Raw genomic sequence first — 27,249 nt, forward strand, 5'->3', positions numbered from 1 at the left:
AATCCTCCAGGTGCCTGGAAAGACAACCGCTGAGAGGCTGAGCCCGCTGCTCCCCGCCCCGCCACAGTTCAGCGCTACAGTTAGCGAGAAGGGGGGCAGAGCGGACAGCTGCTGACTGACAGTCAGCAGCTCTGCTCGGGGAGCTGTCAGAACCGAGCGATCGCCGGTGATCGAAAGCTTGGGCACCCCAGGTAAAAATATGTATTAATGTGCATAAAGAAGCCAAGGAAAGATGGAAAAATCTCCAAAATGCATCAAATTACACCAAACTTTTGCAGACGCCATTTTTTTGTTTTCTGTTATTTTGAAAGTGTAAATGATGGAAATAAAATCTAACTTTTGTTGACATATTATAAGAATGTCTAATCTGTAACTTGATGCCTTTTGATTTTTCCATCTTTCCTTGGCTTCTTTATGCACATTAATACAAATTTTTACCTGGGGTGCCCAAACTTTCGATCACCACTGTACACCTCGGGATTACCACACCATAGACACAACTTATGAAACGCCTCCGGATGAAGTGACTATTCCCCCTGGTCCAACGCCTTTCGACTGAGGTAATCCGCCAGCCAATTTTCCACCCCTGGAATGTGTACAGCAGAGAGGGCTGGAACGATTCGTTCTGCCCACCTGAGAATGCTGGCTACATCCCGAGCCGCCAGGACACTTCTTGTGCCCCCTTGGTGATTGACCTAGGCCATGGCCTTGGTATTGTCTGATTGAATCCATGCCGGACACCCCTGGAGACGACTTGTCCAATGAGCCAGACAAAGTCTGATCACTCGGAATTCCAGTACATTGATCGGTAGCCTGAACTCTTCCAGACCCCCTGAGCACACTCTGTGCTGAGGACGCCTCCCCACCCGAACAGGCTGGCGTCCGTGGTGACGATTGTCCAGTACAGGGGAAGGACTGATTTTCCCTGACGAAGTGCCAGAGAATGAAGCCACCAAACCAGGGACCCCCCTCATACTCTGGCTCAACGGGATCAAATTGTCCAGAGACTGAGGATTCTTGTTCCATTTCACCAGAATCTCCTTTTGCAGAGATCTCATGGGGAACTGTGCAAATGGAACCGCCTCAAAAGGTAGACACCATCAGGTCCATGCAAGTCTGAAGAGATGACTGTCTGCTGGACAGCAGAAGCTCAATTATCTCCTGCAATTTCTGAAGCTTTTCCAGAGGAAAAAACACTCAGGCTGAGGCAGAGTCCAGTGTTAGACTCAAATAGTCCAGGCTTGTGTACGGAACCAGAGCAGATTTCTGGAGATTCAGAATCCAACAAAATTTTCTCAGAGTTCGCAGAGTAATCTCCAAGTTGGCCAAGAGGGCAGTCGAAGACTCGCAAAAGCAGATCATCCAGATACCCTAGTACCACTATCAACCGCTGACGCAGCAATGCTAGCACCAAGGCCAATACCTTTGTGAAAACCCGTGGAGCGGAGGCAAGATCAAAGGGTAACGCCACAAATTAATAGTGCTCCTCGTCCACGGCAAAGCGGAGGAATCGCTGGTGGGTGGCACATATCGGGATGTGAAGGTAGGCGTCCTTGATGTCGATAGAGTTGAGGAAATCCCCCTGATGTAGGGACACTACAACAGTGTGAATGGATTTCATATGGAACTTCTGTACCCGTACAAAGCAGTTTAGCGCCTTGAGGTCCAGAATTGGAAGCACCTTGCCTTCCTTCCTGGGAACTGTAAACAGGTTTGAGTAAAAACCTTGAAAACGTTCTGATGTCGGAACCAGAACAATCACCCTTTGAAGTGCCGTCTTGCACTGCTCCATAGAGATCCCCTAAGCAATCTGGGGAAAAGTGCAGGTTGGAAGGGAAGAACCTTTTCAGAGGATATGATCAAAACTCCATCTTGTAGCCAGAGCAAATGATTTTGTGGACCCACTTGTCCTGGATCAGGGAGGTCCGTGGATCCGGAAACCAGCGAAGAAGTCCCCCGGTCTACCGGTGAGGGCTCCCCTTCATGCAGAGGAAGACTTGTCCGCAGGTCTGGCAGAAGCCGCTCGTGGCTTGACGGACCAGGACCTCTTAGAAACCCCGGCGGAGGCCCTGAAGGGCTTAGATCCCTTGACTTGAGATCCGGAGGGACGAAAAGGCCACTTGTGAGCCAAAATAAAAGGCCTCCTTCTGCGACGAGACTCCTTACCCTTGGAAGCCTAAGAAGAATATTCTTTCCCCCTGTGAGGCCTTTGATAATATCATCCAAGGGAGCTCCAAACAGGCGATCCCCCACAAATGGAAGATCAGATAAGGCCTTCTTAGAAGCCTGGTCCGCAGACGAGCATTTCAGCCAAAATAATACGCCGCAGGACCACCGCTGAGACAGACAATCTAGAAATCAAGGGAGCAGCATCCAAAGAGGCATCACAGACTAACTGTAGCCCTTGGACCAACTGACCTGCCAGTTGCGCAAAGGCAGGGGGGAGCTGTACCCCCTCCAGGTCTAAGGGTAGAAGTTTTGCCCACTCCGTCATAGCTTGCGACACCAGGGCAATAGTAAATACAGTTCTAAGTGCAGAATCAGCCATAGTGAACATATGGCGGGTCAAGGCCTCCAACCTCCTAGCAGTTGGGTCTGTGAAGACCAGGGACTCTTCAACCTGGAAACCGGGGAGTCCACTACAGGAAGAACTGTCCATTTTTTAAGGAGGGAATTCCCATACGGGTACTGCATTGCTAAATGCTTAAGGATTCTAAAGGTGTGTTTCAGGCACCCCCACTGTTTTGTGACAATATTGTCAAGCAGGGGGGGAAAGGGGAATGCCTTTGCCACTTTTGAGGACCCGTGGGTGCCAAAAGGTGACCCGCACCTCCGATGGAGGACAGACGCATCCCCAATTTTTAAGGTTTCCCGCACTGATAAAATCAGTGCATCCACTAGTGCCTTTTCATGTGCGGCTAGAGGAGAAGGGGAATCATCCTCAATATCTCAGCACGCAGGGTGCATGGACGCAGACCCCGAAAGGTAACTCGCATCCGCGTCGGCTGAATCAGATTCTGGATCTGATGAGACAGAGGAAACCGGTGAAGGCGCGGGGATGCTTCTTGCTGGTCCGTTTGCCCAGTAGATTTTAACTTGGACACCAAGGACTCCAAACCGCTGTCAATGCAGTCAGTTGTCGGGACCCTGAGGGCCCAACAGCCTCTGAGAGGGGATCAGGTGGTGAAATATGCTCCAGGGACTCCATGAATGGAGGGGGGAACCCACACATAAGTGCAAAACACTGCAAGGGACACCGATCCGCGCTGTCGCCACCACAAGGCCCAGCACAGAGCACTACCTCTGCAATAGCAGAGGGAAGGAGAGAAAACCCCACAAAAGGACTCACCACCACGGGCCAGGTACTCACAGCCCAAACTAACTGCACACTATGCGATGATCAGGAAGAGGAATAACCATGGATCAGCACTAGAGGCTGAGGAAGGGCTCCCACCTCCAAATCACAGCCCACCCGACTCCAAAAACATGGCTGCCGATATTTTCAATGGGAAACCATAGGAAAATGGACGCCAAGACTACAACAACATGGCTGACGATCTGTAGATTAAAATACTACAAGAAAATGGCAGCCCCACGCAGCTTCCAGCAGCTCAAAAAAAAAAAGATCCCAACAGGAAGGGGGTGGTCAGATAGGGGGTAGAGGCCTGCATTAGACCACCGAGAAAATGGGGGGGGGGGGGGACCTTGACTGGGAGGGGAGCCCTGGGGTCCAACATTCCCAGGGAGGGTTCCATTTCCACCCCAAAAACCTCCAGGGGTAGAGCGGGGACAGCTACTTACCACACCCATAACAGAGTGGGCACCACTCTGGACAGACCACTGCTCTATCGTAATGTGGGTGCTCTCGGCCACGGGGGAAAATGCTGCGAATCAGGCCGAAGCCAGTTCGTATGCGCCCTCGGGAGACATTTAACTCGCAGGTCAGCCCCCGTCCAGTGGGGCTATATCGTGGCTGACCTAGCGTGGAACTCCGGTCTGCAAGCGCTCGCTGGTCGGACTGGGGGGGGCCTAAGGATCTAGATTATCCAGTTTGTCGCCCAGTCCGGAACTTGATTGTAGATTTTACAAGAACAAAATAATAAAAAGAGGAAAAATAATTCCATTTAAAAAGGAAAAAAATTGCCAGGACCAGAGATCCTAGCAAGGAACTAGGTCCTATCTCCTGACTAGGCAGAAAAAAAACTGAATGTCTATAGCAGAGAGTGGGATATACCCCCTGGGAATGCCCCATAGGCCTAGTCAAGTTATTGTCTGCCTAGTGTCCTACCCCTGTAGGGGGCAGTATAACCCATGTAGTCATGAAGATGAGGAGCTGTGTCTGTCAATGAACGAAAGAGAAATTTAATTTTTTTCAGCTAACTTATCATTCGATTTAATGGCTGCATTAGTTTTCCTTTTTTTTTTTTTTTTTTTTTTTTAGGCTTTTTCCCCTCTGTTTTTACCTGGTGATCTGGTCAGTAAGACCTCCTGTACTGGAGTGCCCCAAACTGGATGAATGAGCACAGGGGGGCACTGCGAACCGCACCATTGTTAGCCTGGGTTTTTACGTAAACGAACAAGTTGAAGCCAAACTCCAGCTAATACATAAAAAGCAGTTCCAGCAAACACTTTCTTTTGGGATAAATGGATTTTTGTAAAATCTTACCGTAAAATCCTTTTCTCTTAGCTCATCGACAGACGTAGTCCTCGGTGATACACCACCTTCGGGTTATGTTACCTCCGCAGGAGCAGGACTAGACAGGAAATTAAAAAGCTCTGGCCACACCCTAGGGGCAGTCCCAGAGGGTATATCCTCTCTCTCTCTGCCTCAGCAAATCAGTTATGTGAAAAAGCAGTGCTTAGAGAATTTAACCCAACCCAACTCCAAAACAGAGGGGCGGGGACTACGTCTGTCGATGAGCTAAGAGAAAAGGATTTTACGGTAAGATTTTACAAAAATCCATTTTTCTCTAGCGCTCATCGACAGACGTAGTCCTCGGTGATACACCACCTTCGGGACGTCCCAGAGCAGTATCACAACTGAGGGGTGGGAAAATGGAAATCAAATCCCAATCTAGAAGGCCCAACCGGTGCCAACTAGAAGTTTACAATGCTCATCCTTAATGATGAGACTCAACCAAAAAAAGAGAAAACAATTTTTTTTTTTTTTTTTTTTCAAACAGAAAAAAACCCTCGAGGTAGACCACCGGTCTCCTCAAATTGCGGCCTGCAAAACCTTGCGGCCAAATGAGGCATCCGCCGATGCCGTCACATCAATTTTATAGAATTTTGTAAAGGTATGTACCGACGACCAGGTGGCCGCCTTACATACCTGGACCACTGACGCCTGATGGCGAAAGGCCCAGGAAGTACTGAGCGCTCGAGTGGAGTGCGCCCTAACAGGGAACGGAGGACTCTGACCCTTAATAGAATAAGCCTGTACCACCGTTTGTCTAATCCATTTGGCAATGGTCGCGGCAGATGCAGGCAAACCCTTTCTGGGGCCATCCGTGATCACAAAAAGTGAATCCGTCTTACGGAAAGATTCCGTAGCTTTCAGGTATACCCTGATTGCCCGAACCACATCTAAGGAATGCAACGCATGTTCCCGATGATGCTTGGGCTGAGGACACAAGGAAGGTAGTACAATATCTTCATTCAGATGAAAATCTGAAACCACCTTGGGAAGAAAAGATGGCTTAGGATGAAGTACTACCTTATCCCTATGAATCACTAGGTATGGTGACTGGCATGATAATGCAGCCAGTTCTGACACCCTGCGAGCAGAAGTAATAGCCACCAAGAAGGCCACCTTCTGGGATAGAGTAAGCAAGGGAATCTCCCTGATGTTTTCAAAGGGAGGTTTCTGTAGAACCGACAAAACCAAATTAAGATCCCAGGGCGGTAAGGGCGCGCGGACTGGAGGAGCCAGGTGCCGCACCCCCTGGATGAAATTCCGCACCAAGGATTTGGTAGCTAAAGGCTTCTGAAAGAAGATTGCTAATGCTGAAACTTGACCCTTGATGGTGCTCAAGGCTAGCTTCTGCTCAACCCCTTGTTGCAAAAAGGCCAATATTCGAGTCACCGAATAGGTACGTGGAGGAAATCCTAAAGATTCGCACCACGCAATATAAGTCTTCCATGTGTGATAATAGACTTTGCTGGAAGTCGCTTTCCTTGCTTTAATAAGGGTAGGAATGACTGAAGTAGACAAACCTCTGTCCTTCAGTACTTGGGTCTCAATGGCCAGGCCATTAAAACCAGCGACTGTAAAGCACGAAGGTAAATTGGTCCTTGAGACCACAGACACTCCCTGAGACGAAGTTCCCACGGAACGTCTGCGACTAACATGTCCAAGTCGGCCAGGCCGGCTTGAGGAGGCCAGCCTAGAATTTCTAGGACCACTGGCGCTGATTGGATCTGAACCAGGCGTCCCTAGAGCTATCTGGCCCCGACCATCCGAGAAAGTCTGGTCGTTTTCTGTTCCCACACATTTATCAGATACCTGATAGTTATCAGGAAAGGTGATCTTTTCTGGTTGAACCTCAGGGACCGAAGTCACCCGACTAGAGGCTACTTGGCCTATCTGGTCAACCAGATCCGATTCCTGTGAGGTATCGGGACTAATCTTAGGAAAAGGTAAAGGAAAAGATCTTTTCAGGGAACGGTAACTACCGCTTCCTGTGGTACTTAAATGTTGGAAGGGAAGAATCGCACCGGTAGTAGTGGTTGATGCTCGATCTAATGTCCTGAATACCGGTGAAAACGTCCCCCCACCCTGAAACCGGGTGGGGGCGCACCTTCAGGCTGTGTACTCCTTTGCTTCGGGTTTGGCTGGGTTGGTCCCCTTCTTGAACCCTCCTGGAGGAGTCTTGCCTTTCCCGCTAGTACCAGCCGGGCGCCCTTTATGGGCGGTAAAGAAAGGTCCTCGCTTGTTGCGAGGTCCCTTAGCTTTTGCAGCCTGTGGCAAAAAAGTGCTCTTGCCCCCAGTGGCATCCTTAATGATTTCATCTAGGTTGGCTCCAAATAGACGATTCCCCTGAAAGGGGAGATTGGTCAAGGTCTTTTTGGAACCTAGGTCAGCTGACCAGCATTTTAACCACAGCACACGTCTGAGGATCACTGCTAACTTAGATGCATGCCCTAATAGGGGAGTAGTGTCCAAGGCTGCGTCACAGATAAACCGTAGCCCTTGTATGATCTGTTCCATCAAATCAGATGTCTCCTGGGGAATATCTTTTCCCCTAAGATCTTGGCGTACCATTTTCGCCCATTCCGTAAGTGTCTGGGAAACTAGACCAATTACGATTACTGGTCTAAATGCTGACCCTATCAGAGAAAAGATAGTGCGGGACTCTGCCTCTATCTTTCGATCCACCGGATCCTTAAAGGACGAAGTGTCCTCCACTGGAATAACCGTGGCTTTATTCAGCCTGGAAATAGGCGGATCCACGACTGGTGGTACCGTCCATTTCTTAATGATGGATTCCTCAAACGGATAGCGTCTAGCAATACGCTTGGAAATAGTAAAGGTACGTTTAGAATGCTCCCATTCTCCTTTAATCTGATTACCAAAACATTTAGGTACAGGAAAAGCCTTCGCCGTCTTGATGGGCTTATTAGTCCCAAAAGGCCTCTCTGTTTCAGTTGCCTCTGCCGGTAAAGCCTCAAGTTTTAAGGTTTCTTGCACTGCCACAACTAGTGCGTCCACCAATGCTTCTTCCTGAATTATAGCAAGAGAAGAAGCGTCCTCCTCACTGTCTGAGGGGGCTTTACCTGGGATAACAGCCCTTGCAGAGGAACCTGCAACTGCCGTGACCATCTCTGAATCTGAGTCAGAGGTGTCAGATGGTATAGGGGTAGGCGGGGGTCGCTTCCTTGACCCCCGTCCCTGACAGGCCGCCTCCACCCGAGCCACCATAGACTCCAAAATTGCTGTAAATGACTCTATACTCTGTGCACCGGCGGGTCCCGAGGCCCCCTCGAGGGAAACAGGTGGGGGAATATGTGTGGCAGGGTCCATAATAACTCCAGTTACTTCCTGGATAATATAATTCAAAAGTAAAGAAAAAAAACTTTTTTTTTTTTTTTTTTTTTTTTTTTTCTTTTCTGACCCCCAGCGCCACAAAAAAGCCCCTTAGTGTTACCTGCTTAGGGATCCCTATCGATCGAGAGAGAGAGAGATAGACCCCCAGGCTCACCACTTGATGCTCAGAGTTAAACTGCAACAGCTTACAGCGCTGTCTTGACAAACAGGAAGTCTTTTGGCTGGCTGCCCAGGAAGAAAGGAGGCGGCTCCGCCCCTCTGCACGCCTTCCGGCGCCTCCCCCAAGCTCCACGAGGTGTAGGATCACCTCAAACATGGCCGCCCCCATGCTGGAGACACGAAGCTACGCCAAAATGGCGGCTCGTGCGATCCAGCAAAAAAAAATGGCGGCGGCCTAAACTGAATAGCGGTGTGCTGCAGGGCACACAACACTCTCTCTGCATGGGGATATGGCGTGGTTGGCGGTACCGGCCCTGGCGGACCGCGTGGCCGTTCGGGAGGCCTGCTAATAGCTGGAGATCTGATTTGGAAGGCAGTCTACATGTCCGTGGCTTCTGACTGGTAGGTAGCTTATACTTAACCCATAAGATTCCCAGAATGCCACAGATTACATCTTTAAAACATGTATACAATAGATTGTTAGCTCCCAAGCCAAGCCTCCTGGCTTTTGCACACATAAATCACACTCAAGGTAGGAGGATTTGTGACATGTTATAGGATAGAAAGGACTCTTTCTTACCATACAGAGAGGGGCCCGCGTTCACCACAAAACCCGTCAGGGAAAAAGGGGGAACATACTACTCACCATACCGGAACCAGGCGGGCACCAACTCCTGACAGTACCCCTCTCCACCGGGGCGGGAGGGCTGTCGACCGATACGGACGCCGTGACTCATGGTCTTTGGCGTTTCGGCGAGACGTTTAACTCGCGTGGACAGTCCTTTAATGGGACTTTGTCGCGGCCGACCCAGCGCGGAGCTATGGCCTGCACGCGCTCGTAGGCTGAACTGGGGTGACCACCGGATCTCAACATCCAGCCCGTCGCCCAGTTCAGCTTTCTTGCTTGAAGATCTCACAGGAACACTGGAGAAAAAAGCTGTCTAAAAAAATCCTTTAAGAAAAAATTCTTGCCAGGACCTAAGATCCCAGCAAGGTGTCTAGGTCCTTACTCCTAACTAGACAGAAAATAACTGATTTGCTGAGGCAGAGAGAGAGAGGATATACCCTCTGGGACTGCCCCTAGGGTGTGGCCAGAGCTTTTTAATTTCCTGTCTAGTCCTGCTCCTGCGGAGGTAACATAACCCGAAGGTGGTGTATCACCGAGGACTACGTCTGTCGATGAGCGCTAGAGAAAAAGGTTTTACATAAATAAAAGATGATCATTTTAAGTAGAGATGCCCAGAAATTTCGGCAGACTAAACATATCGGGCGACAATGGTGTTTTTGGCATTTTGCAGATACAGCAAAGATGCCGATATTGGCACAGAAAGCGCACACTATTTTGCCACGATTTTACTGTGCTTATGATGTGTTTTTTTTATAGGTCATGTGACTCAAAAACCATATTAAAACCATAACATGGTGCGTTAGGCCTCATGCACACTGGCCGTTTTTTACAGCTGCTGTTTTTGGCTTCAGGCATTTTTTCTGTAGCCAGTAAACTCCCCAGCATGTTATCCTTTGTGTCCATGCACACACATAGGCTGTTATCAACGAAGGTGTTTTCTGGCTGGAAAAAAAAAAAAAAAAAAACACCAGAACTAGTGGGTTTGAAGAGGAGTTTTTAGCTGTAAAAAACACTAACTCTGAAAAACGGCTATTCGGCGTTTAGGAGCGTTTTTTGAGCCATAAGCTTTTGTAGGAGTATAGTTTTGCTTAAAAAAAAAACTGGAAAACTATGAAAAAAACACGACTGCAAAACTCATTCTACAGCTATAGCTTTCTACAGCTAACGCTACTGCCATTTTTAGAAAGTCCGGTTTGCATGAGGCCTTATTGAACCGTTCTTGCTGCGTTTTCAATGCATTTCAATGGGGAGGTGCATTATTAGTGACCAAAATAGCAGCAAGCAAGATTTTTAACACCACAACAGAAGCACAATAGACCAGTATGAAGACATACAGGGTGCATTCACACCTCAGCGTTTTGAATCGCAGGCAGATTTGCCGCGATTCTGCCCCGATTTCAAAACACCCAGGCGTGAATGACAAATCGAAGAGCACACATTAGAGATGCCTTTCACCAAAAACCGCAGTGTGGTTCTAGCGAGATAAATCGCGCTGCAATCATGGCAAACCACATATAACATGAAGCATGTCGTCCAAAAGAAGCTCCTTTTGGGCAACAAGCTACAGGCAATTCGGTTTTCCGTGATCGCAGTGTGAGTTATCGCAAGACAATCACTGCAGAACCGCACTGTGATTTTAGGTGCCATACAAATGAATGGCTTCTCAAAAGTGCATTCTGCGATTTGTCATTTACACCTGGGCGTTTTGAAATCACGGTCAGAATCGTGGCAAATCTGCCCGTGAGTTAAAACACAGAGGTGTAAAAGCAACCTTAACGTGATGCATTTTTCTTGAGCTTTTGTTGCGCTAAAGGTGCCAAAAATGGCCGACAAAGTCATATTAATTTAAATTTATGATAATTAAAAAGTTGAATACATTTAGATATAAAAATGTATATATTTTTAAAAACTGTCATTTTTGGCTTCAGTTTCAGCCAAGTGCATCCTGAATTTACGGTTTCGGCAACATTTTAATTCGGTGCACCTCTAATTGTAAGCACCCCTGCTAGTGTTACATGGTTTGTCTCATCTGTGTAACTGATGCATTCTGCTGCAGAGCTTGTTCTTTCGAAAAACAACAGACTTACCAGAAGGATCACCAGGTGAAAATAGAAGAAAGAAAGCCAGAAAGCCTAAAAAAAAATGAATGCAGCCATCACATCCAAGAATTCCTAAGCAACAATATAATAAAATGTTTGCTTTTGGGTTTAATATCACTTTAATATCTATCCAAAAGTCATTTTCAAAATGAATAAATCTGCGGTTTTCATTAAACTAACACCTGGTGACACTGTCTAATTGCCGGTTCACATATATGCGATGCGGGAACCCTGCGAATCCCCTGCAGGTTCCCACATCGCATTCAAATCGCAGGCAGTTCACACTGCCATATGCGCATTGCTGGGGGTGTCAATATAAAGGTAACGACACCCCCAAAACACTTTGCATATCACAGTGCGAACTGTCAGGTCGGACATAAATCGGATCGCATAGGTGTGAACCACCATGTGATCAGATTCTGCTGCAGAGCCAAATAAGGGTCCTGTTCATGTTGTGTCCGAATCCGATGCAAATTTAGCCATACAATCTAATCTGTATGGCTGAATTGGCATCGCACAGACATCACATGTGATTTTCAGAGCAGTGTGCTCCGGATCACATGTGATGTCGGTCATCGCACTGATGTGAACCGGGGCTCAAGGCTCTTACTCAAGCACTGCCTGTGTTACAGGATAACAATGCTCTGCCAAAAACTCCCAACTGTGCGTTGTCACCCTTCCACACTGGCATGGACCATAGAATATATAAATACTTGAATGACCAAAGCCTGGCCATAGGTTCACAAAACATTTTAGGCTTTAGATCTAAAGTGCTGATTTTATCCTATGTAAAGACAAAACAAAAATGATATACTGCAATAAGCAGCTCCTGAGGACTACAGTCAACTGAAATGCATTTGTTTTGTTTACATTTTTACAAGCATTGAGGTGAAGCATGTTTCTTTTGTGCATAATTTCTGCCTATAACAGCTCTGACAGACACATCAGAACCTCAGTTTTAAAAACTGACAGTCAACTCCAATAGCAGTGTGGGTGTGATCTCAGCTGGAAAGAATGTACAAGGCAAGTGACTGCTTAGCTCTATAAATCACTAAGTTAAATGGAAAATATACGAGAAGGAAAATAAAAATTAACAATAAGGCCTTGTGTACACTTGACTAAACTTCTAACGCTTAACAAACGCTCCTTTAGCGTTAGTATGGTTGTTAGACTTGCGTTAATGAGCTTTAGTATGGGCGTTAGACTGGCGTTTTACAAGCGTTAATTATGAGTTAAAAATGCTCCCCAAACGCCCTTTTGAAGCATTTAAAGAGCGTTAAGGTGCGTTAAAACCGCTCCACAAACGCCTAATCCATTAAAGGAAATAAACTGATCTTAAAAGGGATTGTAAAGGCAAAGGGTTTTTTTATCTTTATGCATTCTATGCATTAAGTTAAAAAAAACCTGATGTGTGCAGCAGCCCCCCTTATACTTGCCTTAGCCCAGCGATGTTGTAGGAGTTTCTCAGCTGCCCGGGACTCCCTTCCTCATTGGCTGAGAGAGCAACGTGGGGCAATTGGCTGTCACTGCTGTCAATCAAAGTCAGTCAAATCAGGATAGAGAGGAGGTTGGGCGGGGTCACAGCTCCATGGCTGAGTGGACACAGGGAGCGATGACTTGGCTCGGGTGCCCCCATAGCAAGCTGCTTGCTGTAGGGGCCCTCAGTGAGGGGCCAGGATCACAGAAGAGGGACCCCAGAAGAGGAGGATCTGGGCTGCTCTGTGCAAAACCACTGCACAGAGCAGGTAAATATAAAACACATTTATTTTTTTTTAAACGGGACTTTACAATCACTTTAACGCCCCGCAACTAATTGCCAGAGCGTTACCATAGTCTTAAAAGGGAGGCGTTGAAAAGTTTTAAACGCCTCCTGACTCGACACGAGGCTTCAATTTTGAAGCAATGCGACGCTAACACTTCATGTTTTTATAACAAACAGCATTGGCATAGGCTTTTAGGGGCATTTTTAACGCCTCTCAAGCACCTGCTTTTAATGTCAGTGTGAACTTAGTCTAAAGCAATTGCATTTTGGCACCCATTAAATCTAATATAGAACAAAATGAAGTGCAATTTAACCATTTTTGGTTAACTTTTGTTTACCGTGGTAAGCAGTGGATCAGTGGTCTTTAATAGCATGTGATCACTGTGATCTGGGTGGCTTTAGAGATGCTAGATTTTATTTACAGGATCCTTGTGGTGCTACCACATTTCTCATGATTCTCTAGGGAACCTTTGTAGGAGTATCATAGGTTCTGGACCACAGCTGTCACTAAGATGCTGACTCCTGCCACTCTGCACCTCCCGTGTGCGAGTTTCCAGGCGGTCAGATCCCTTGCAGTTGCTAGTGTATTAATTTTTCTCACACCCGCTACAGACTTCCCTCCCCCGCCAGGCGCCAGCTCACTCTTCTTCCCACTTGCCCCCAGTCACGCTCCTGATGTGGCTGTGCAGGAAGGGGGCAGAGCCAGTTGCAAGAGCAATCTGATGCCAAGCATCAGATTGAGCCCTAGAACAAGTATCTACCTGGGCTGGGGAAACCGTGCCAGAATTCTTCTGCCGAACCCCCTAGATCATACATGTGCCTGTGAGGAATCCAGATCGAGGTCGGGCCATTTCCCAGCCTTCTTTCTGTCCAGGACTACTGTCCCTCTCACTCCAGACCCAGCGGATTCCTTTCCCAGGGACCTACCTTTATAAACCCTTCTGAACCAGCCATTCATCACCTAGACCACCTCAACAGCAGCCAGAGACCAGCCAACCTCCTCAGTGTGACTCCCTGAACCTTCTTGTCTCTCCCCTTGTTGTGCCATATTACCACTTAGAGGATCCTTTCCTCTTACTGTGCCTATTGTTGCCCTGTAGACTTTCCCTTTTTGCTGTGCCATATTCATTGGATCATTTCCCCTTGCCGTGCCTTACAGTCACCTTGTGGACTGTGTCCTTTTTGCTGGGCCATATTATTTCGCCATGGACGCTTAAGCCTTGCTGTGCCACACTGCCACTCAGAGGATCGTTTCCCTTTCCTGTGCCTGTCACCATGTGGACCGTGTCCTTTTTGCTGCGCCATATTTACTCACCATGGATGCTTAACCCTTGCTGTGCTACCCTAACACTCAGAGGATCATTTGCCCTTGCAGTGCTACCCTACCACTCAGAGGATCATTTGCCCTTGCAATCCGGTTATTCCCTAAATAATATGGTCTAAAATGGGGAGTTAGACTTTAAAAGAGAGATGGTCCAGATGTCTCGCACATTTAAAAGATGTAAAAAAGCTAACTTGTACAAGACAAGTAGTACTGGTAAACATTTTGTTTTTTAAAAAGGTACATAATTGGGAAAAAAAAAAAAAAACACAACAGGAGTAAAAATGGAATGTGAAATAACCCGAGTTATGTCAAAGATGTTAAAGCAGATCTTTCTTGCGCTCTTGTGGCGAATGCTAGAATTTTAATATTCAACACTTCTATTACCCAGAATGCTTGTAATCTAACATTATAGAAACAGAGGAACACTGAATCACTTGGAGCACTAGAGCTAAATGTATATTTAAAACCCAACGATGGCCCAAATGTTTTTACTTTGATTTTGGGTAACGAAGGGAGGGTTAGAACACCCATTCTTAACCTGGGGTTTCCTCCAGAGGTTGGTAGTGGCTGTAGCCGATCGACTTCCCATCTGAAAGTGCCTGCATAGTTCTGGGTCTAACGCCATTTGGCAGAGGCAGCAGCGTGACACGAGTGAACTCTTAGGCTTTCTGGAAGGGCGTAATTTTGACCACCACAGTAAGGGGGGCACTTTCTTCCCAATGACCACCAATGTAAGGGTGATTTTCTCACTAAACAACAATGAATTGGTTTTGGCAGGCCTGAAAGACCTGAAAATCATTGCAAGTGTTTATCTGGGGTAAAAAGATTATGAAAGGCTGGTTTTGAATCTCAGTTTTTATTGCATTTGCCCTTGCTTACTTCCCAGACAAAAGGGAAGTTACCAAAAAAGAAACAGAAAATCTTCCTAGCTGGAACACAGATGGCAATATAACATTATCCAAAAAAAAAAAACAACAACAAATTAGATGGACTAAGGTTTTAAATATATTTTATCATTGGTGTTCCAAATAATTCAAAGAGCTGATATTCTTTAAACGGAAAACATAAACCAAACTGGATTTCTTTTCTGGAAAAAAAAAACTAGTAAAAATCTGACAAACGTAAAGCTATCTTACTCTGCCCAAAACGTAAATGTTCAGGTAGGGTTGGGCTTTAATTACTTTTAAAAATGAATCTGTATGGCGCAAGATAGTAAACTGAATGCACTCAATAGTAAAGCAGCCAAGCTTAAACCCACAAAACTACAATTTCTAATAGCAGTCTTACCTGGGGTACAAAGGACATCAAAAATAAAACTGGCCAACATAAGAGGGAGAACAGGCCGATAATCACACAAAGTGCCATCCCGTAACTCCTTCGCTCGCTCACGAATAGTATTCATTTCATTGCAGTCCAAAGGAATCTTCTTCAATAGTGATACAACCTCAGACTCCTGATACGCCAACTTCACCTAGAGAGCAAAAACACAATTCTAAATGCATACAGAACTTCAGAAGCAGAAAAGCTGATGTTAACCCCTTCCCAGCCAGTGTCAGCACAGTGACAGTGCATATTTTTTTAGCAATGATCACTGTGTTAGTGTCACTGGTCCCCAAAAAACGTCAAAAGTGTCAGTCTCAGTAGGTGTCCAATTTGTCCACTGCAATATCGCAGTCCCACTATAAGCTGATCACCGCCATTACTAGTAAAATTATATATACACACACACACACACACACACACACACACACACACACACACACACACACACACACACACACACAGATAATTTTGAAAAAAAAAAATATTTTTTACTTTCTGCTATATAACGTACCCAATAAAAATATAACAAATCTAATTTCTTCATCAATTTAGGCCAAAATGTATTCTGCTTCATATTTTTGGTAAAAAAAAATTCCAATAAGCATATATTGATGGGTTTGCACAGAAGTTATAGCGTCTACAAACAAACTAATTTTAGGAATAATATATATATATTTTTGTTTATAGAGCAAAAAATAAACGCAGAAGGGATCATATACCACCAAAAGAAAGCTCTATTTGTGGGGAAAAAGGACATAATTTTTTTTTTTGGGGTACAGCATCGCACGACCATGCAATTGTCAGTTAAATTAACGCAGAGCCGTATCGCAAAAAAATAACCTGGTCATGAAGGGGGGTAAACCTTCCGGAGCCGAAGTGGTTAACTATTGATCATAATGCAAATCTCTGTGTATAGAATTTTAACGCACCCCAGAGAGACAGATGCAGCGTCCAGTCCTGCTGAAGGCAGCCTTTCTTCAATTTTGGCAGACTGTCTGCTGGTGGGATGGATGCTGCATCTGCCCAACCCAGGTGCACTAAACCGCTGAGAGGGACACACTGCAGCTGAAAAGCCCCATGGGGCTTTAAAGTGTACAGTTTACGTGCAAGGATTTGCTTTATGCATGTTTTTCACCTAAGGCTAGTCATTTCAATGGGCTCTTGTAAAGTTTTATTACCACTTTTGTCTGGGCACAGATACTCTTTATCAAACCCTCATTTACTATTGCCCACTAGCTCATAAGGGTGGTCATACTGGACCAAAATAATTGATGTCAGACACAAAACTGATGTCACACTGCGAAAATTGTATATTTCATCAATTTAAACAGAAGATCTGCCAGCATTCAGACTATGACTATAGCTACAGATTGTATTAGATAACTAACGCTCAGGAAAAAAAAAAAAAAAAAAAACGGAATTTTTGTAAAATCTTACCTGTAAAATTCGACAGTCGCCGCCTCTTCATATTCGTCACATATGGGGTATTAGACTTTGCTCCGAAGGAGTAGCTAGGCAACAGAATATGTTAACATTAAAGCTTTTAACATATCCCACCCTCAAGGGGTGGTCCCCTCAGTCAATACCCTCCTACTTCCTGCAACCATATCTCAGTTTTAGTGGAATAGCAGTAGAGTATACAACCAAACCCCAAAAGAGGGGCGGGGGCGGCTACTGTCGGAGGACTCAGAGAAAGGAATTTTACAGGTAAGATTTTACAAAAATTCCGTTTTCTCTTACGTCCTCCGACAGTCGCCGCCTCTTCATATTCGTCACATATGGGGACGTCCCAAAGCAGTGCAAACATGAGGGGTGGGAAACGCATCCGCGCCGAAAAGGCAACGCAGTCTCCGCATCAAAGAAAGGAACCTTACCAAAGGAAGGAACCCAGCTGGGCAACAGGAAAAAACAGGTGCTCAACAGGAGCAACAACCCAGGAAAAGACAAATAACCAGGGAATAAAAAAAACTTATCCCAACAGCCAGTGGTCCCCACAAGGGACCCTAGGGCAACGCCGCACGAAGAACCTTGCGGCCAAAGGAAGCATCCGCAGATGCCTGAACATCTACTTTGTAGAATTTTGTGAAAGTGTGCACGGTCGACCAAGTCGCCGCCTTACACACCTGGGCTACAGAAGCCCCATGACGACAGGCCCAAGACGTACTCAGAGATCTAGTAGAGTGCGCCTTCACAGGCACAGGGGGAACCTTCCCCTGCAAAGCATAGGCCTGTTCAATGGTCTGCCTGATCCATTTTGCGATGGTAGAGGCCGACGCCTCCATGCCCTTCCGAGGACCCTCTGGAAGAACAAACAAGGAATCCGTCTTTCGAAAAGACTCAGTCGATTTAAGGTAAACCCTTACCGCCCGAACAACATCCAGAGAATGTAATCTCACCTCCTTTGGATGTTTAGGCTTCGCGCACAGCGAAGGCAAGACAATATCCTCATTAAGATGGAATTCCGAAACTCGTTTCGGAAGAAAAGAAGGATTAGGTCGCAAGACCACCTTATCCAAATGAACAACCAGATACGGAGACTTGCAGGACAAAGCTGCCAGCTCCGACACTCTGCGAGCCGAAGTGATCGCCACCAAAAAGACAACCTTTTTGGACAACATAGACAACGAGATCTCCCTGATCTGTTCAAAAGGAGCACGTTGCAACACAGACAGAACGAGATTCAAGTCCCAAGGGGGCAAAGGATCCCTCCTAGGAGGAACCAGATGCCGCACACCCTGAACAAAAGTGCCAACCAAGGAGTTGGAAGCCACGGGACGTTGAAACAGAACGGCCAGCGCAGACACCTGACCCTTTATTGTAGCCAGCGCCAAACGCTGATCGACACCCGTTTGAAGGAAGGACAGCCCTCGGGAAACCGAGTACGTGCGGGGTGAAAACCCCCTGGACTCACAACAGGCAAAATAGGCCTTCCAAGTACGGTAATAAACCTTCCCCGAGGAAGACTTCCTCGCGTTGATCAAAGTATGAACGACCTCTGGGGAGAGACCCTTCTCCTTCAGGACCTCGGTCTCAACAGCCAGGCCGTCAAAGCCAGCGACTGTAAAGCAGGATGGTATATCGGTCCTTGAGACAGGAGATCGTCTCGAAGAGGCAGACGCCACGGGGCGTCGACCGCCAGATTCACGAGGTCTGCGTACCAGGACCGGCGAGGCCAGTCCGGTGCCACAAGAATCACCGTGCTGCGTTCCGAGTGTAACCTGCGAAGGAACCTGGACAGCAACTGAATCGGTGGAAACGCGTACATCAGCCTGTACTGATGCCACGGGGCCACTAACGCGTCCGACGCGTCTGCCCGAGGGTCGCGCGTCCTTGCCACGAACCTTCTCACCTTGTTGTTGAGACGAGACGCGAACAGGTCCACATCTGGAAGACCCCACTTCGCGCACAACATCTGGAAGACAGCCGGGTGGAGAGACCATTCCCCCTGATCCAGGGTCTGGCGACTCAGATAGTCCGCCTGCCAGTTCTCCACCCCCGGAATGTGAAAATGTGAACCGCCGTTATCGCCGGGACATGAGTCTCGGCCCAAGACAGAATGTCGGCCACTTCTCGAGCCGCTCGGGCACTCCTGGTGCCCCCTTGGTGGTTGATGTAGGCCACCGCCGTGGCATTGTCCGTCTGCACCCGAACCGGGCAGCCCTGCAGCCGGTCCGTCCAGCGATGAAGACAGAGACTTATCGCACGCAATTCCAGAATGTTGATCGGAAGGGAAGACTCCCCCTCCGACCAAGTTCCCTGGGCGGACAGAACGCCCAGAACACCACCCCAGCCCGACAGGCTGGCATCCGTGGTGATCACCGTCCACGAGATAGGACGAAACGACTTGCCCCCGGACACCATCGGGGACTGGAGCCACCACAGAAGGTCTCTTCTGGTGCGATGACTCAACGAGATTTGAAGATCCAGAGATTGAGGTCGCCCGTCCCACATGGACAGGATCTCCGCTTGGGGACCCCGCGTGTGAAACTGGGCGAAGGGAATCACCTCGAAGGCCGAGACCATCAATCCCAGACATCTCATGCACGTCCGCAGAGACGAGTGCGGAACGTCCCTGAGGGACCTGACTTCCTCCTGAAGAGTCCTGAGTTTGTCTTCCGGCAGGAAGACCTTCGCCTGCACCGAGTCCAGAATCATTCCCAGGTAGGGGAGACGAACCGACGGACTCAGTGTCGACTTTGGAAAATTTATCGTCCAACCAAACTCCTGCAGAGTTTGCATCGTGACAGACAGGTCCTTCTCCAGACCCTGGCTGGTCGCAGACCGAACCAGAATGTCGTCCAGATACCCCAGGACAGAAATGCCCTGGGCCCTCAATAATGCCAGAACCGGTGCAAGCACCTTGGTGAAGACCCGCGGAGCCGAGGCGAGACCAAAAGGCAACGCCACGAACTGGTAGTGATCCTCCGCAATGGCAAATCGAAGGTACCTCTGGTGACCCTCGAAAATGGGGATGTGAAGATACGCATCCTTCAAATCGATGGAGGCCATGAATTCCCCCGGAACCAGGGCAGCCACCACCGACCGCAGGGATTCCATGCGGAACTTGCGAACCCGCACAGAGCGGTTCAGAGCCTTCAAGTCCAGAATTGGACGAACCTTGCCCTCCTTTCTGGGCACGGTGAACAGATTGGAATAAAACCCCCGAAATCTGTCCCGATGAGGCACCGGAACTACCACTCCCTGAGCCCTCAGGTCCCGCACCGCCAGGTGCAGGTCCCGTAAACGCTCTGGAGACAGTTGAAGATTTGAGGGAAAAAATCTGCTCTCCGGCCGAGAGAGAAACTCGATCTTGTAACCAGATCGAACGATCTCCTGAACCCATCTGTCCCGCACGCGGGCCAACCAGGGCTGAAGAAAACCGAGCGTGAGGGCGCCCCTTCAGGCCGCACTGTTATGGGCTGCGGATCCGGATTGACCGGACTTCTGTTTTCCAGACCAGGGCTTCTTCTGAGAGCCTTGACCTTTGAACGGTTTGCCCTTGTAGTGCGACCGAAAGGCACGAAAGGACCCCTGAGGGGGCCGAAAATTAGCATGCTTCTTCCCAGAAGCCCCCTTAGCCTTGGGGAAATGGGGCAAGAGAGTGCTCTTACCTCCGGTGATCCCCTTAATCAACACATCCAAGGACTCCCCAAAAAGGCGAGACCCATCATAAGGTAGATTGGCTAAGGTCTTACGTGAAGACTGGTCCACCGACCAACATTTCAACCAAACCAGGCGGCGAGACAACACCGCCACGCTGTGCACACGTGCAGTCAACGGGACTAGGTCCAAGTCCGCATCACACAGATACATGACACCCTGGTGGATTTGATCCACCATATCCAGGGTCGCCGGCGAGGCTGAATCGGCCACTAGGACGCGCCTAAGCATCTGCGTCCAACTTGCGACCGCCTGGGCCGCCATGAGAGAGGCAAACAGAGCCTTAAGCATAGAACCCGTAACAGAATAAGTATGACGGGCAAGAGACTCCAATCTCCTATCCGTGGCATCACGGAACACAGGGGAATCCTCTGCAGGAATCGCAGTGGATTTGTTTAAAACCGCAATTGCGTGATCCACTGGGGGTGGCATACACCACCTTTCATCAGTGGAAGGCGAGAAAGGATAACGCAGCTTGAACCTACTTGGTACAGCAAAAGGTTTGCGCAGATTGCGCCATTGTTCCTTAACAGCGCGCTGAAAATCATCATTGCAGGGAAAAACCTGCGGCGCCCTGCATTTACTCTGCGTCCCATAAGCCGCCAAGGCAGCGGGGGGACACACTTCATCCTGCAAACGCAGCGTTTGTTTTATGGAAGCAATCAATTCATCCATGATTGCAAGCTCTTCAGGCGAGCCAGGGGGAGAATTATCAACCCCTTCAACTTCAGCCTCCACCTCGGACCCCACTAGATCCAGGGAGGAGCGGGACCCCGATAAGGAGGCCCCCGCCATAACAACCCCATCACCTTCACCCTCAGAATCAGAGGAAAGAGCAACTCTGGGTCTTTTAGTAGATTGAGCAGCCACCAGCATCTGCACCTGAGCAGCAAGGCCAGCCACAATAGTGGCTAAATCCCCCCCTGGGGGGGAAACAGCGGTCCCCTGGCTTTCCACCAAGGCGGTAGGAAATTTGCCCTCCTGAGAATCCATTGCCCCTATAACAAATGCCGGATAATAAAGGGTTAACTGCCCCTTTAACACGCGCGGCGAGCGCAGCCCACCGCACCACACACAAGCACAATGAGACCCCCACAGGGACAATAAAACTGACACAGGCAATGGATAGGAAGGATATAACCTGAGGAGACCCTCGCCGCTGCTGCTGCCTCGATCGGTGTACCTGGAAAAGAGGAAGTGATGCTGCCAGGGCGCTCTATGAAAGCCTATGGGAGGCTACAAGAAAATGGCCGCCATGCATGTAGAACATGCGGCCGGAGCGAGTGTAGGCAAAATGGCGCCGTTTGGCGCCGAAACCGCCGCTCCATAGTACAGTAATGCACACATGTCTGTATATAAAAAAACATGTCAGATCGCCGCAGCGATCGCTGTATAATGCCCAAACATGCCACAAAACATGCCCCACAGCACACAGCTTCTCACACTGACAAAGCTGACACACACAGTGTCACACAGCTCCCCCCCTTGCAGCCCACAGCATGCAGCCGAGAGATAGGGAGACAAACAGTGTGAATAGAGGCAGGTTACACAGTCCCAGACTGACACCCCCCCAGACAGACAGGTCCCCACATAAATACACTTACCTCACAGTGGCGTGGGGGACCCGCACAGGCGAACAAGCCGCTGCACATGAGGCAGGGAGAGTCGCATACAAGACGCACAGAATGGGGGTTAAGAAACCGCACAGCGTCCAGTGAGGTAGCCACCTCACCAATCATCCCTGCACCGAACAGGGATGGGTCGTTCACTGTGCCAGGAGCGTTACCTGGCTGAACGCTCGATGGCAGGCTGGGAAGCCACTGACCCACGACCTGCGACCAGGGGGATCAGCCCGAGACCCAGCCCGCATGATCCTCTTCATCCGAAGAACTAACTAAAGCTGACAAAAAGAACAGCTAAGTAAAGGTAGAGAGAAAACTCAAACAAAAAATCAAAAAAGAAGAAAGAGTCTGGGGCACAAAGCCCCAGCACAGAGAGAGCCAGCCACTCCTGACAAGCTAGACATTAAAACTGAGATATGGTTGCAGGAAGTAGGAGGGTATTGACTGAGGGGACCACCCCTTGAGGGTGGGATATGTTAAAAGCTTTAATGTTAACATATTCTGTTGCCTAGCTACTCCTTCGGAGCAAAGTCTAATACCCCATATGTGACGAATATGAAGAGGCGGCGACTGTCGGAGGACGTAAGAGAAAAACAGTTTTGGCACAATGGCTGAGCACGGACATGCAATACTTTGCAGTCACACTGTCACACACACACCTACCCATCATTCAGTGACTGCTAGCTTTAGTTTTGAGGGAGGCTATGCAGTGCGTTGCATGTGTGTATTTAATATTTCTAGTACTGGGGCTATCCTATTCAGATGATGTTCAGGGGAGTAGAGCCCCTTGTATATTGACTGCATTTTCCAGGATCCCTATGGATGTGCTTCATCAATGCACATTGTTCCTTGAGACTGTGGACTGAAAACATGTACATCTAGTGAGATGCCTCATTTAATATAGAGGCAGAATTTGTTAAACTGTTAAGGATTCTAAAATGGCACTCGGAAATAGCTGAAATAAGGAAAAAAAAAAAAAAAACGAATAATTGCAAAATTGCTAAGAGCTGCCAGCTGTAGAAGATGAATGCTAGGATAAAATGAGAGCCACTAATTATTTTTTGTTCTCTGAATCAGTGTAAATGCAGTTTTGATGTGTGACCGTATGGGAGAGAGAATGCAAGAACACAGAACATAGACCAACCAATCAAATAAAACTAACCATCTCTAGTTGCACTACATTTTAACACTGGTTTTGTTCAAATCTGAAATCCGGCCAACACATTTTTCTATCTGTAGAATCTTTACACATAGAAATTTCACAATGAAAGCCATGAACATAGCTGGAAGGATTAAGGCGATATAAAAAGCCTTATTTATTTTTATATGATAGAAAAAAAAAAAGATGTTATACTTACCTGCTCTGGTGAAATGGCATTACACAAAGCAGTCCCTTACCTCCACTTCTGGAATCCCCCGCTGGCGCTCTCCGATACTTCTTACAGCGGGTGCCCTCATAGCAAGCCATTAGCTACAAGGCCACCAGTATTGGCTTGCTCAAGAGTCAGGCTGCGTACATCTATAGACACACACACAGCGCTTCTTCACCAAGCCTCCTGCTCTCTCATCACAGAATTTGACAGACAGCAGCAGGACCCTTTGGCTTTTGCTACTGCCCGGGTTTCCTATGAGACCAGGAAGTGAAGGGAGAAGATCTGCAGCCAGGACAGTGCTGGATCGCTGTCAGGACAATTAGTGGGGAGTTTTTGGCCTTAAGGTGGAACTTTAGATTAGGAATGAAAATTGGCTGACCGGCAGGATTTTTAATGCAGTAGAGACATTAAAGTGGTTGTAATGTAAAGCCACTTGTCATGTCCCTACAATCTACTCTTTTAGATAACATGTGCCCCACTGTATGTCCAATTTCTACCTTATATCGGAGTGTCTCCCGGCGCTTCAAGCTGAGTATATTTCTGCTTTATTGCAGGTAATACATTAAGGTAAAAGAAAAACTGTTAGACTTCAAAGCCTGTCAGTTTTGTATTGACATCTTTCTCTGCTGGAGAGTAACTTCTTACTTCATTTGTGCCCTCCTGTCAGGACAGAAAGTGATTAATCATATTTCCAAAGGGGTCTTAGACAGAACCAAAAACATGACAAAGCAATGTGATGTTTTGGTGCAGACCTGTCCCTTCCTCAGGCAGACAGAGGCCTTTGTCTATTCTGAAATGTCACATCGTTTTTTCATGTGATCAAAACATTTTCATGAGAAGAGTCCTGATGTACTTGTGTCTTCACTTTGATTTTCCTAACAGCAGCTCCATCTACTGCTAGTTACTACAGCAATTGTTCTTTCAAGGTTTCAATGCTTTTTAGAGTGTACTGCAATTTCTACTACAGACAAAATCAAAAAGGCATTTTAGTTAAGCAAGGAAGGAATAGCACTTCTGACAATGTTTTTATGGACGTCTGAGTCTTTCCATCCTGGTAACTACTACCCCCAATAACATATACAGGTATACCAGGCACAGGAAGTATGGAAAAATCTCATCAACAAGGGTCACAGATAAAAATACAGTAAAAACTCACAGGAATGTTAACTCTTCCCAACTCCTTCAATAATTCAAAATACAGTACATTTCAAATGGATCTAGGCTTTAATCCGCAACTGCAGTTGTAAAATACATATTGCCAAATGCCAATTATATCAACAAAAGGCAGAAATGAAGAGCTACAAAGATTCAGATTTATGAAGACGACTAACCTCCAGTGCCTTGGTGGATGCAGGGGGTCTCTGAAGTTCTAGAGCAAACATACCAATACAGAAAGCCAGGTTGTGGTACTCCTGACGTTCACTTAGCACAGTCAGAAGAAAAGCAGCTTTGGATAGGGTGTTTGTAGCAATCCAAGTCTGCTTAGTTGTGGAAACTTTGTTCTTTTTACCCTGCCAGAAAAAGCAAAATGCATTGTAAGCTCAAAGAGACATTTAGGAAATGCTAACTTTACATTTATTTAGAAAAAATAAAAATTATAAGCATAAGCACACTGATACAAATTTGAGAATGAAAAAGCAAGTTTGTGACTTTTCAGATTTTAAAAATTTGTTGAGTTTTATACATAAAAATTTAGCATTGAAAGCCTTCATAAAATAGTAACAAATATGTATTTGTGTGCTAAAAATAAACCACTTTGGGGAAAAAAACACATTTCTGAAAATGTCTTGTTTTCAACCTGCCCTAGTTTTAGAAATGTCCCCCTATAGTATTCTACAGCTCACAAACAAGGCGCTATAATGGCAGTGTTATCAAAGCTAAATAAATCATGGGTATGAAGTCCAACATTCCCTGCATGATAATGTGAGCCAGATTTACTCCTGACGGATTGTTTACAAAGCAGTACATTCATCTATGGCTTGAAAAATTGGCACAGTTATTTTGGCAGGGAAAGATCTAGAACCTGAATTTTTACAAATAAAGTTTATCCCTAAACAACTTTAACCACATGTGGTATTTTGGCACACGCAAATCACACCCTAAAAATGTATTCAGTTAAGATAACAGTTATTTACTGATTGCTAACCTCAAATGAACCTTAAAGCTGATCTCCTGACAGATTAAAAAAACACCCACATAAAAAAAAAAAAAACTATAAAGCTCACCATACACTGATCACAATTCAGCTGGTTCAGCAAGGACCGGCCGAGGTTCAATCAGTTGTGGTCACCCTGCTCATTTGATAATCTTCTGACAAAGGGACAGGCTGGACATTATTTCTGGATCAGCAACTGCAGCCACTGATCAATGTATTCTGACAGCTGCTGTTAAAATACAACTTCCTGGTGAGGGCGATTCCTCTATCCACCTCATTTGAGTGCATGGCCAGCTTAAGGCATTGACGGTTCAAATCTCGGCTGGTTCCTACTGAATTGGCCAAGATTCGGACTGCGTGTGAGCAGGCTGAATGTACTTAGTTGAATGATCGATCAACTTGGGTACAGCCAGCTTGCCAGATTCACTTTGGATTATTGCTGGGGCTGCTATAGCCACTAGCAATAATCATTGTCTGCTCCCGGCTGGGATGGCTTCCTGCCAGGAGCAGTCAATTGCTTGGCAGGAGGGATTCCCTGTCAACACTGTCTGTGTTGATGGGGGAATCATGCAAATTTCTTTCATGCAACCCGTGGTTGCAGGAAAGTAATTTGCACCATTAATTGCCTGAATAAATATGGGAATTTGTCTTGACTTTGGCACTGCAATCCTTTGTACAGCAGAGCTCAGCATGGAGGTAAGAAAATCACCACAAAGAGCCAATCAGTAGTGCTGCAGTGTTCATGTGCAGATGAGGAACATGCTAACATGAGCTCATCAGTCTGCTGCTTCTTTACTGTCCATTACAGGCCAGGTGGCAGGGAAAGGGCATAGTAGTATTACTTAAAGTGTTACTAAACCCAGGGCCCTGCATATACTATATCTGATCTCCAACAGTACATAAAACATGGAAATGTAACAGTTTTAGTAAATATAAACTGCCAAATACCTTTTCTCATCATGTGACATCTATCAGTGCCTAGTTAAAGCTTGTAGGAGGAGTTTCCATTCTGCTCTGACTGTCCTATAAGGCTGCAGGACCCCTGCCCTTTGTCTGGACAGTGCTGATTGGCCCTGTGTTGATCACATGCAATCTCCCAAGAAAAAAAAAAACTCTCTAGCACACCAAATTGGGCATGTGCAGCTTGTTCTCTAGCCTCAGTTCTATCAGGAGATTGCTTGGGTTTACACAAAGCAGAGGATTAACCCCTTCGATTCCACAGTGAGTATAACAAGCATGCTTTACTGCATATACAGACTGATTTAGTGGGTTTATTGACACTTTAACTGCCATACAGAAAAGTCAAGCCAACGGGGTGGTTGCACTGTCTTAAATATTCTCAAAAGGAATGAACACACATACAAATCTTTTGGAAGGTAACACAGCAGTAATGTATTTCATGTATTTATCTGTGTGGAGTTTAGCTTTAAACCTAGCTATAATGCTAGTGTACCAGGCTTCAGATGCACAAGTGGGTGAATGTAGCATGATCTGAGGGAAAAATACTTGCATCTGAGCTGCTTTTGTTTGCATTCACATTGATTTCTTCAGCAGAAAAGGACAGGTTAGGCTTACCAAAATGCAGAACAAAGCAAAT

The 27,249-nt window shown here is 46.9% G+C and overlaps 1 protein-coding gene across 4 annotated transcripts in view; it reads right to left on the reverse strand.

The window, feature by feature from the left end:
* Positions 1-27,249, reverse strand: part of ZSWIM8 (zinc finger SWIM-type containing 8) — a 177,317-nt gene that overhangs the window by 53,991 nt on the left and 96,077 nt on the right. For 2 of the 4 annotated variants that reach the window (XM_082269385.1, XM_082269387.1), the window contains exons 12-14: positions 24,829-25,008; positions 15,307-15,490; positions 10,922-10,966 (exon numbers count right to left, since the gene is read on the reverse strand). In XM_082269385.1, coding sequence (XP_082125511.1) covers positions 10,922-10,966; positions 15,307-15,490; positions 24,829-25,008 — 409 coding nt within the window. The remainder of the gene's footprint in view (positions 1-10,921; positions 10,967-15,306; positions 15,491-24,828; positions 25,009-27,249) is intronic. The other 2 variants (XM_082269386.1, XM_082269388.1) reach the window with 1 other exon arrangement.

The sequence above is a fragment of the Pelophylax lessonae genome (genome assembly GCF_965119305.1).
Source record: "Pelophylax lessonae genome assembly, chromosome: 9".
Taxonomy (NCBI): Eukaryota; Metazoa; Chordata; class Amphibia; order Anura; family Ranidae; genus Pelophylax; species Pelophylax lessonae.